This window comes from Zalophus californianus, chromosome 17, assembly GCF_009762305.2.
Source record: "Zalophus californianus isolate mZalCal1 chromosome 17, mZalCal1.pri.v2, whole genome shotgun sequence".
NCBI lineage: Eukaryota > Metazoa > Chordata > Mammalia > Carnivora > Otariidae > Zalophus > Zalophus californianus.
The window spans coordinates 57,565,868-57,576,825 of NC_045611.1; the positions used below are offsets into that span (position 1 = coordinate 57,565,868).

The window sequence follows — 10,958 nt, forward strand, 5'->3', positions numbered from 1 at the left end:
GCCCTGAACAGCCATGGGGAGGGGGAACCGAGACAGGTGGCAGAGCAGGAGTGAGCTCAGGTGAAGGGCGGTGGGAGTTCTGGCCCTGCTCTCCGGTGGGGGGGGTGAGGGCAGGCTGACGGGCTCCCTCCTGCACGTGCCGGGGGGGGGGCGGGGGCGCGGAGGGCGGCAGCCTCCCCATCCAGGGAAGGGCGTGCCTGGGGGCACCAGAAGCTGGCCCGGAGTGTTTCTTGGGCTGACCCTGGAGGACACGGCGCCGTTGCGGGGGCCGGGGGGCCGCACACGGGGGCTGAGGCAGCACGGCGCCCCATCGTGCTCTCCTGGAAGGCTGTGATGGTCTGCGTGTCCGTCCTCGTCACACACGAGAAGCACGGCCAAGCCCAGCAGCAGCGCAGTCACACACGCGGCTGCACAACTTAGGGGGTTTTCGGGATTAGCTCCTTGTTCGTCCTTCGGCGTGAGTACAGCTGAGCTCCAAAAACCTTGTGCCCCGCCACTCGTTCGTCTGTCCAGAACATGCCAGCCACCACTTCTCAGTAGAGCCCCCCCATCAGTCCTGATCGCCTGCGCTTGTGACCCATCCCGACCTGAATGCTGAACGAGTGCAGCCATTTATCTGTGCCCGCCTCAGTGGTTCTCTGGGCTCTCCGCCGAGCGGCTCCGGTGGCCGTTGTGGGTGCTTGTGGGGGTCCCAGTGGGTGTGCCTGCAGGGGCTGAGGGCCGGAGGAGACAGGATGGCCCAGGGCTTGTCTAGGGGAGCGCCTGGCTCTGTGACCGGCCCGTGGCACTGGAGACGGAGGTCCTGTGCTGTGCCTCCAGCGCCCCCCTGCTCCTCAGCACCTCAGTGCGTGTGCTCACGCGGCCCACTGCTCCAGCCTTTCGCGCCTGTTCCGTCTCCGCACCTGTCTCAGCCAGCCTCTGCCTCACCTTCCCTCAAGAACTCGGTCTGCCCCTCCTTGCAGAATCCTCTCCTTCCGCTTGGGCCCCGGGCCCCGGGCCGCGCCGCCCTGTGCGTTGGACCGCACGCCCCTTCCGCGCTTTCGGTGTGCACACACCCTGCGCTGGGCTGTGAACCAGCCGGCAGTCAGTGCATGATGCCCTGGCACAGGTGGGCCAGCCAGGGCCTGGCCGCCTGCTGCTTTTTGTAAACAAAGTTTTATTGGAACACGGCCCCTTGTTTTCGTATTGTCTGTGGCAGCGTCCATCTACAAAGGTAGCAGGAAGTAGATAAGGCAGACACCACATGACCCGTGAGCCGAGTGTATTGACTACCTGACTAAGAACAGTTAGCTCCCTGCAGCTCCTTGTCTTGGTGTCTGCAGGCCTGTCAGCAGGCCTGTCACGCCCCTGCCCCTGAGATAGCCACACACTCCCCATGGGCACTGCCTTTGCCATCCTTCGCTTCCTATTATTTCTCTGTTGTCATTCTGCTTTTAGGGCTAATTCTTTTTCATCACTCATGTATTCTAGTTTGCGTATTTGTAATTTCAGAGGGCTCCATTTAACGATTGCTCCTTACGATGCGTATTTTATGGACGTTTTCAAGCACACACAACTCGACGACAGTGTCATAATCTGCCTCCCAATCCCTTGAATGCCCGCGGGACTTGACGGTCAGTGTTTCTGGCTGGTCCTCCTCATCCGCAGCACCCTGGGAGCCCCCTCTGAGAACTGCACTGAGGCAGTCTCTTCTGCTTGGGGACCTGCAAGCGTTTACTCTCCGGAGGGGATGACCCACCGTGGCAGAAGTGCTCCTGTTACCTAGTAAGGTTCTCACGGACGTCTCCATGATTGGACGGATTGACCACATACAGAAGTTAAGCATGGTCCTGTATTGGAAAGGGCTGGGTCCCATGCATTTTACCCCTGCCGGGGTGGCACACACAGTACCCCCTGCAATGACACACCCACCAGCCACTAGAGAACCGCCCTGAGTTGACAACCACCAGCTCACTCCCTTTACCCCACGGCCTGCAGGCCATGGCACAGTGACGAGGGGCCGGGGCAGCTAGAGGGTGCCAGGCTGCAATCCCCCATCAGTGGAAGCCACCCCCTGATTGCCCTGCCTGCCTTCTTCCTATATTCCAAATGGTGTGCACCTGAAAGGAATGTGTGCATTTCAGCCGTTGAGGGAAACTGAATACGTACACACACATACTTACTGTTCCCATAGGTTTTGCTTACATAGTACCTAGAAAATCAATTAATCTGTTAGGTCACATCCACGTTTTTATTTAGTTTATAATCTCCATCACACACTAAGTTAATACTGCGGAAAATAAATGCATTTGGAAATTGATCTGAAAATCCAGAACCCGTTCACTGGAACAGAAATGTTGAAGTCCCAAAGAGAATGACTGTGGTGATACTTTGTTTGAAAGGCACTTCTCCCTTATGTAATCAGTGTTCATGTTCGCCAACTGTTCTGTGTTTTTCTGCTGCCCGCTGTGCCGTCCACGTACCAGGCAGGAAAGGTCCCAGCTGCGGCTCTGAGCACACAGGGATTCTCTAGAAACTTTGTTCTGTATCAGAGGCCACTGGAGCTGGATTCATCACAGGACAGATTCTCAGGAAGCCTTGACCATCCGTGATGGGATCCGAAAGAGCAAAAAATGGACGCATTGTCTCCACGGCAGGAATTTCAGTGAAGGTGAAAATATGGGATCCATCGCTAATGTGATAAAAGGAAATGGTGCCAAAATTCATGTCCAGGAAAATCCCTAGTCGGTGTAACCGGGGGCTCACCGAGAGAACAGTCACAGGCATGGTGCTGGCTTGGAAGAGATCTCCTTTTCTCAAGCCCACCGTCCAGAAGCCAAGTTCTGCGGATAGTAGAATTGGCCCTTGTCGATTGGCAGAGTCTCTGCAAACACCCACATCCCATTCCTTGCTCGTCCCCACGTCCACCTCCCAGTAGTGGCGGCCAGAGGGGAACCGAGGGGAGCCCAGGACACACAGGGCATAGTTGAATCTCTCGGCTCGGGCTCTCCGGTTCTGTTTGGAATACCCACAGCAGACACTCCTCAGGTCCTCAGAAACGATGAGGTAGTGGTTGGCGGTGTCAACATCCAGGGTCACCTCCACTGTGGAGGGAAAACAAGCCAATCAGCAAACACACGCGCTTGACGGCACTCGGCACGTCTGCTGCAAAGGCCCCAATGTCTCGCCCGCCCCCCCTTCTTCACCCTGTGCTTCCTTCCTGATCAGAATTTCCCTGGCCCCTGATGTGGTCGAATGTGGAGAGAGAATGATTCTAATCCGAACTAGTCCCTCCCACCCCTACTAGGGGTGTTCTCTTCACGTTAAGTTCTCTATTTGATTAAAGGTGCTTCTTCCTTTGGCACAGATCATAACCTGAAGACACTATGACCGTTGTTTGTTCTCAAAATTATTATGCAGACCACATATTCCATTGATGTACAGGCACCAAATGAATATGTGAATGATGGCAACTTAATCTTAGAACATTAAATATGGAAGTTTTTCACGTCTTCTTGCCAATTACCTTCTTCGTTTACTGCCGTTAACAGGCAAACACATCCTGGACCTTTGATTCCTGGGGTTGCAAACACACAAAGAAGTAAGGCTGGGGGTCCTGAGAGGAGCTGGGTGAACTCTGGACAGCCCAGGCAGAGGAAGGGGCTCCGTGGACAGGCGTGGGGGTGTGCTGGGGTCTGGCAGCAACTTAGACGCAGGGCAGGGCTCAGAGGGGTGGGGAGATTCCATCCCATGGGGACTGTGTGTGCCGCCTGCACCTGCAGCCCCTGATCAGGCTTATCCTAAGGGGACCATGCGGATGGAGGCAACACAGCCTCGGAAACAAACCCTCTGGACCAAAGACCAACTGTTTCACTTGGCGCCCTGACATACAGCTGTTTGGAAGATGCTCAGACCGTCTCACCATCACAGGGGACTTGACAGGACTCGTCATGTTTCTGGGACAGGGCTCGCCATCCCAAATTCGAGTTGCATGGAGCTAGAGTACACTCAGAACACAAAGCCACCCCTTTGTGTCCTTCACAAAGACACTGGGGACCATAGTGCCCACCACATCACTCTGCTCACACCCCATTCACGCCAAGGGCCACACCGGTCCTCAGGACCCATCATAGGAGAGCCGGGACAGAGCCAGAAGGAGCAAGGACTCGACCCCGCTCCAGGGAGCCTGGGAGGGCCCGCTTGGCATCCTGGCTTGAGCTGGTGAGAAGTGCTGGGGAACTGGGAGAACTCACCCTAACTCGGAGTTGTGAGAGAGTCAGGCATGATTTCTCTTAGGTGCAGGTCAGGGACAGAAGCTTATTTTCTTACAGATGGTTCTAATCTATACTTCCAGGTAAGAACAGCTGTGGCTTGCAAAGATAAACATTTCAGATCATGCCCTTGTGTATGGAGAGTTGTAGGCAAGTTATGTTTTCCAGGGCTCTTCAGGGGTTGGGGGCAGGCCGTACCTTGGAACTTGCGCATCTTCGGGTTCATCTGCAGAACGGCTGTCAGCTGGGGCTCCAACTCCTTGATCCTCGAAACCAGCCTCCCAAGATGGGTACCGAGCCTGAGGTCCTTCTTCTGAGAGACCACGGAGCAGGAGGGGCACAAGAAACCCTCCCCTCGGGGCTCCTTCTGCAGCGAATCGATGCAGCGGAGGCAGCAGACGAAGCCACATTGCAGGTACATGGGTGTCTCCAGGTGAGTCAGGCACACAGGACATCCACTTCTTTCTTTAAAGCGTTCGGCCATGGCCGCTGTGTGGGGAAAGATGGGCAGAGGGGACTCTGCGAGAGCCAGACGGAGATCAGGCCTTGGGCCACTTTCACCTGGGCATGCGTGGTGATTTGCGGTCACGTCCGTGGAGTCATGAAGGTACTGTGTACGTGCAGACAGGACTCATGGCCCGCAGCTTCTGATACTCAAAATGCTGGTTGGCATGAAGGACACCATCCATCCTCCGGCTCCAGGCGAAGTGCTGAGAGGTTCTGTGCTGTCCCACCGACTATGTTCCGCGGGCTGTGCCTTTCCCCCCCGAGACTCTCTCCATCACTGGAGGCCTGCACCTCCCGCCCCACTTCACGGGTTTTGCCCATCCCCCCGCCCCCCCCCCCCGCAACCACCCGTTTATTCTCTGTATTTGCAGGTCTTTGTAGACATTTGAGAAATACAAAGGAAACCTGTGAGGTTGGACTCACCTCAGCCCCGCTCTGGCCCCAGGTCTTCCCCAGCAGTTCTGAAGCGAGATCCCCTGGGAGGGGATTTTATTAGGGATGCTTCCCCGCCCACAGCCTCCCAAATCCCACAGCCTCCCTAATCCAGTCAGAATCGGATTTCACGCTGCCCGTTCGTGGGACTTTTCTCACAAGTTAGAGAAGTAATTGTATCTCGAAGGTGTTATTTTTCACAATGTTGCCATAAAATCATTCCAGATTAGATGTGGAATATTCCCTCCGCTGGTGATAAGAATTGGAAGCAGGGTTACAATTTTTTTAAAAAAATGTGTCATCGTTATTGATCTTTGTACACAAATGAGGCCAATTTCAAATAATTTTGATCATGACAGTGAAACCCCCCATTTTGAGCCAGAAAATTGGTTAAGCCTACTGAGAAGTCTCTCCTAAAATCCCACTTACTAGACAGTCTCTTCTTCAAAAGTGTTTCTCCACAGACGTGAGAACCCTTGCTTACAAGGTCGGAAAGCAAGGCCCAAAACTGATCCCTGATGATGAGTCGGCCACTGGAGGTCCTGTTTTATGTGAGTTACAGAATCAAAGATTAAAGGTGTTTCACAGTATTAGTGTTTTCCTTCCATCGCAACATAGATGAGAGGAGATAAGACACGAGGAGACATTTCTTTTCAAACATGGGCCAAACCTGTTCCTTGTGGTATCAGAGGACTCACTGGGGATCTTGGATTGAAAACTGGGCACAGCAGGGGGTGCGAGGGCTTTAGATGGTGCCTAAGTGATTATGTTCAATATCGTTCATTTCATCGATCCCTTGTTGGCACTTGCTGGAGATCCTTACCCCATGTCATCCCAAGCAGAGGCGCGGGGCCGGCGGACATTTCCCACCCGTGCTTTCCCACCTCCCCGAGTTCTAAACGTGAGCTTCATCACTGTTGTCCCTCCTGGGCGCCAGCCTGAAGGGCATCCCGTGTAGACAGGGGCAAGGCCTCTGTGTCTGCTCTTCATTTTCTCACAAGACACTTGACATAATGGTGTTTTGTTTTTTTTTTTCCTTAGACTTGTAGGGAAAAAAAGAAATCTCTGTAATTCTAGTTTGTGGTCGAGTGGTTGGTTTGGGAAATGGGGATTGGGCAGCACCAAGGGAACCCCAAAGTCCCAATAGTTCAAAAGTGATTCTGTCTCGTGTATCTGGTGTTGCTTCCTTCCTTTGTTCTAAAACATTTACTAAGTAGTTAACTATCGTGAAGCAGGGTCCGTGTTAAGGCGAGCCGTTAATTCAGTCCCAGTTCCACAGTCGGGAAAGATTTCTGTGGGAAAGTTTTATCAAGTAGAGAAAGGCATAGAATAAAGCAGGTTAAGTGAAAAGGGGCTACGTGGGCCGCGGGGTCTGCCCATTTGTGAAAGTACTTCTCTCCACAGTGGATAGGAGCCTGCATGGGGCACAGACAACACTCCCCTCATCATTTCGGGTGACCCGAGCAGTGTGCCGTGTGGGCGTATCAACCAGATTCCAAAAAAGCATGCCGAGAGCTCAGTTTTGCGCTCTGTACCCTGGATGCTGCCAGGTTCACGTCGGGATGCCACTGGGAGGTGGACGTGAGAACCAGCCACGAGTGGGCTCGTGGCATTTGTAGAGAATTTATTTCCCCCGTGGGGATGTCCGAGTGTCTTCAGGAGTTGGATTCTGGGCTATGAATGGGAGTGTCCACCACAGGGGCCCCACATGGCACCTGGTGAGGCTGCTCCTTTGGAGATCATTTTCTTATTTCAACATTAGCAGTGGCTCTCTTACCTTCCCCTTTACCAAAACTTCTGGTCCCGAGGTAATGCAGGTCCAAGCTGATTGAGGAATAATGTATTTGCTAAGTAATCACATTCTACTATGGTCCACAGTAGGGTGAAATGGAATTCAGCCGTACATTATCCCCTTGTATGAGATCGAGTCCTCCCCTGGTATTACAGCCAATGAATGACTAGAAAAACATCCCTTATTGTCATCTGACTTTGCTGCACATTTAAAGTAAAAAATGTAAGTGTGTAAAAAAATCATTTAAAATATTTTTGAGGGGCGCCTGGGTGGCTCCGTCGGTTAAGCGTCTGCCTTCGGCTCAGGTCATGATCTCCAGGTCCTGGGATCGAGCCCCGCATTGGGCTCCCTGCTCCGCGGGGAGCCTGCTTCTCCCTCTGTCCCTCCCCCCACTTGTGCTCTCTGTCTCTCACAAATAAATAAATAAAATCTTTAAAATATTTTTGAAATTCATGAAGATGAAAGAGTCATAACGACAGCTCAGAAATATAAATATAAAATACATATATTTTCCCAGTGAAAGTTGAAGTTTGGTTTTTGTTAGATATTTTCCTACTTATTTTGTCCTTGATTCTCCATATATGAAAAGCCCAGCCAAGATTTGCTTTGTGAGTCACAGCTCTTGCACTTCTAACCACCTCTGATAAATGAAGTAGTTATAAAAACCTGATTCCGGTCAGCTCACACCCGTCCCCCAGGTGGCCCCCTTGTGCTTTCCTGTTCTGACGGAGGCTTCCCGCCTCCATCCTACTTTCTGAAACACCCTCCAGAGGTCCAGGACTCATCTGATACCAGGACTGCTCTGTTTAGCAGAAGTTCATGTCTCCTGGTGCCTCGGGACATCTTGACTATCCGCTCTTCCCAAGACTATTTAAAGTCACCGCAGTTTAAATTCACAGGCACATAATGACCCACCCTTCCTTCTGCCTGGAAATATTTAAGCATGTTTGATCTGGCGAAACTCCGATGAAGGCACGGCCGCCTGATTGTTCCTTCCTAGCAGAACCTTTCCTTTGGTCCCATGACAGCCATTCCTCCACCTTGTGCTGCCTGCACAGTTTGTGAACCTTCCTAGAATCGGGCTCTGCAGAGCTTTGTTGTTCATGTTCCTTATTGAGATAGCTGCTCTGGAAAGCCAACACCCTCGCCTTTGTTGCTGACATTAAATCACAGAGTGTCTGGCACATCACCGCAGTGGAATGAAGGACAACCTAAGTTAATGGCTGGCACTGTGATCTAATCATTTATACTTGATTTACTCACTTAATCTTTCAATGATTAAATTTAAATTTTAAAGTCAATTTGGTCTCTTTTTCATGTTTCTTCCCCCCACCCCTGGATTTTTATCATCCAGACAAAAATCTCTCATCCCCTGGAGGCCATCCAAAACAAAAATTACGTCATAATGAACAGGTATCTCTCCAAAGAAGACATACAAATGGCCAACAGACTCATGAAAAAGTGCTCGACATCACTGGGCATCAGGGAAATACAAATCAAAACCTCAATGAGATACCACCTTACACCAGTCAGAATGGCTAAAATTAAGAAGTCAGGAAATGACAGATGTTGTGAGGATGTGGAGAAAGGGGAACCCTCCCACACTGTTGGTGGGAATGCAAGCTGGTGCAGCCACTCTGGAAAATGGTATGGAGGTTCCTCAAGACGTTAAAAATAGAGCTACTCTACGACCCAGCAATTGCACTACTGGGTATTTACCCCAAAGCTACAGATGTAGTGAAAAGAAGGGGCGCCCGCACCCCAAAGTTCATAGCAGCAATGTCCACAATAGCCAAACTGTGGAAAGAGCCAAGATGTCCATCAACAGACGAATGGATAAAGATGTGGTTCATACACACAACGGAATATTATTCAGCCATCAAAAAACCCGAAATCTTGCCATTTGCAATGACGTGGTTAGAACTAGAGAGTTTTATGCTAAAGAAAATAAGTCAATCAGAGAAAGATAATTATCATATGATTTCACTCACGTAGAATTTAAGAAACAAGACAGAGGATCATAGGGGAAGGGAGGGAAAAATAAAGCAAGATGAAATCAGAGAGGGAGACAAAACATAAGAGGTTTAATCATAGGAAACAAACTGAGGGTTGCTGGAGGGTTGGGGATGGGGGGATGGGGTAACTGGGGGATGGACATTAAGGAGGGCACGTGATGTGATGAGCAGTGGGTGTTGTATGCAACTGATGAAATTCTACCTACTAAATTCTACCTCTGAAACTAATAATACACTATGTGTTAATTAATTGAATTTAAATAAAAAACATTCTGGAAAAAAATTACATCACAATGGTCTATAGAAAATGACTTTCTATTTCTTCCCAGCTTTATTGAGATATAAAGGACATGTAAGGTTGTGTAAGTGTAAAGTGTACCACGTGTTGATTTAATACATTATATTTTGCAACATGATAACCGCCACAGTGTTAGCTGACACCTCCCTCCCGTCACATAATTATCATTTCTTTTTGGTGTTGAGAACATATAAGATTTCCTCTCTTAGCAACTTTCAAGTATATAATGCAGTATTAAGAAAAATTGCTTTTTGAATCATACATAGAAGCATGGGAAATTCCTCTGAGTTTTGGTAAGGCATGGTAAAAGGGAAATATTAAGAGTACATGCAAATTGGGGCACCTGGGTGGCTCAGTCATTAAGCGTCTGCCTTCGGCTCGGGTCATGATCCCAGGGTCCTGGGATCCAGCCCCGCATCGGGCTCCCTGCTCCGCGGGAAGCCTGCTCCTCCCTCTGCTTGTGTTTCCTCTCTCGCTGTGTCTCTCTGTCAAATAAATAAAATCTTAAAAAAAAAAGAGTACATGCAAATTATTTGTGATACATGTCTCGGGTGTAGAGATTACATTTCACGTGAAGAAAAAGAAGGAGAGCTTTGAAAAATAGATTCAGGGTTGACACAAATGGAACATAGTATAGGGTCACTGGAGGATACAGCAACAGGTTCCTGAATGCCAGCCTGAACCCCAGGAGAACCGAGACCCTATCATTTTACTCTGGGTTGAATCTCAGGGTTCTGTAAAGCGCTTATTGCCATTGAGCTTTATTCTTTATTTTAATGCCTCATTTTTCTCCCCATATAAATAATAATTGTTCCTTTGCAAAAGTTTCCAAACCTGAGATAAGCAAATAAAAGAAAATACGAAATGTATAAATAAAATATCAAACAGAAAAAAAATGGTCACAGTGGAATATCATTTCAGTCTATTACAAAATACATGGGTTTTAGAATTTTGGAAAGTCAAAAATAGCATGAAAATATACGTGCTATGTCAGGATCCATAAACAACAACAAATTTTTTTAAAAAGATTTATTTATTTATTTGAGGGTGAGTGAGAGAGAGACAGGAGTGGAGTGGCAGAGGGAGAAGCAGGCTACCCGTTGAGCAGGGAGCCTAACTCGGGGCTCGATCTCAGGACCCTGGGATCATGACCTAGGCTGAAGGCAGACGCTTAACCACCTGAGCCACCCAGGTGCCCCACAACAACAAATTTCTGTAATTAGGAGTAGTATATTTGATTTTCCTCTTTTTATTTTTATTTTTTATTATGTTCATTTAGCCAGCATATAGTACATCATAAGTTTTTTTTTAAAGATTTTATTTATTTATTCGACAGATAGAGAGCACAAGTAGGCAGAGTGGTAGGCAGAGGGAGAGGGAGAAGCAGGCTCTCCGCTGAGCCGGGAGCCCGATGCGGGACTCGATCCCAGGACCCCAGGATCATGACCTGAGCCGAAGGCAGACGCTTAACCAACTGAGCCACCCAGGCGCCCACATCATAAGTTTTTGATGTAGTGTTCAATGATTCGTTAGTTGCGTGTCCCGCCCAGTGCTCATCCCAACACCCAGTCACCCCATTCCCCCCCTCCCTTCCGTAACCCTCAGTTTGTTTCCCAGAGTCCAGAGTCTCTCATGGTTTGTCTCCCCCTCTGATTTCACAATCT

General features: G+C 49.7%; 1 protein-coding gene across 1 annotated transcript; it reads right to left on the bottom strand.

Annotated features, from left to right (window-relative positions):
• Positions 1-2,472: 2,472 nt before the first annotated feature.
• RFPL4A (ret finger protein like 4A) lies at positions 2,473-4,734 on the bottom strand. The gene is made up of 2 exons (XM_027618468.2): positions 4,449-4,734; positions 2,473-3,083 (listed from the first exon to the last, which is right to left on the bottom strand). The coding sequence occupies exons 1-2, from the start codon at positions 4,732-4,734 to the stop codon at positions 2,509-2,511; spliced, it is 861 nt and encodes a 286-aa protein (XP_027474269.1). The 3' UTR covers positions 2,473-2,508.
• Positions 4,735-10,958: the final 6,224 nt, after the last annotated feature.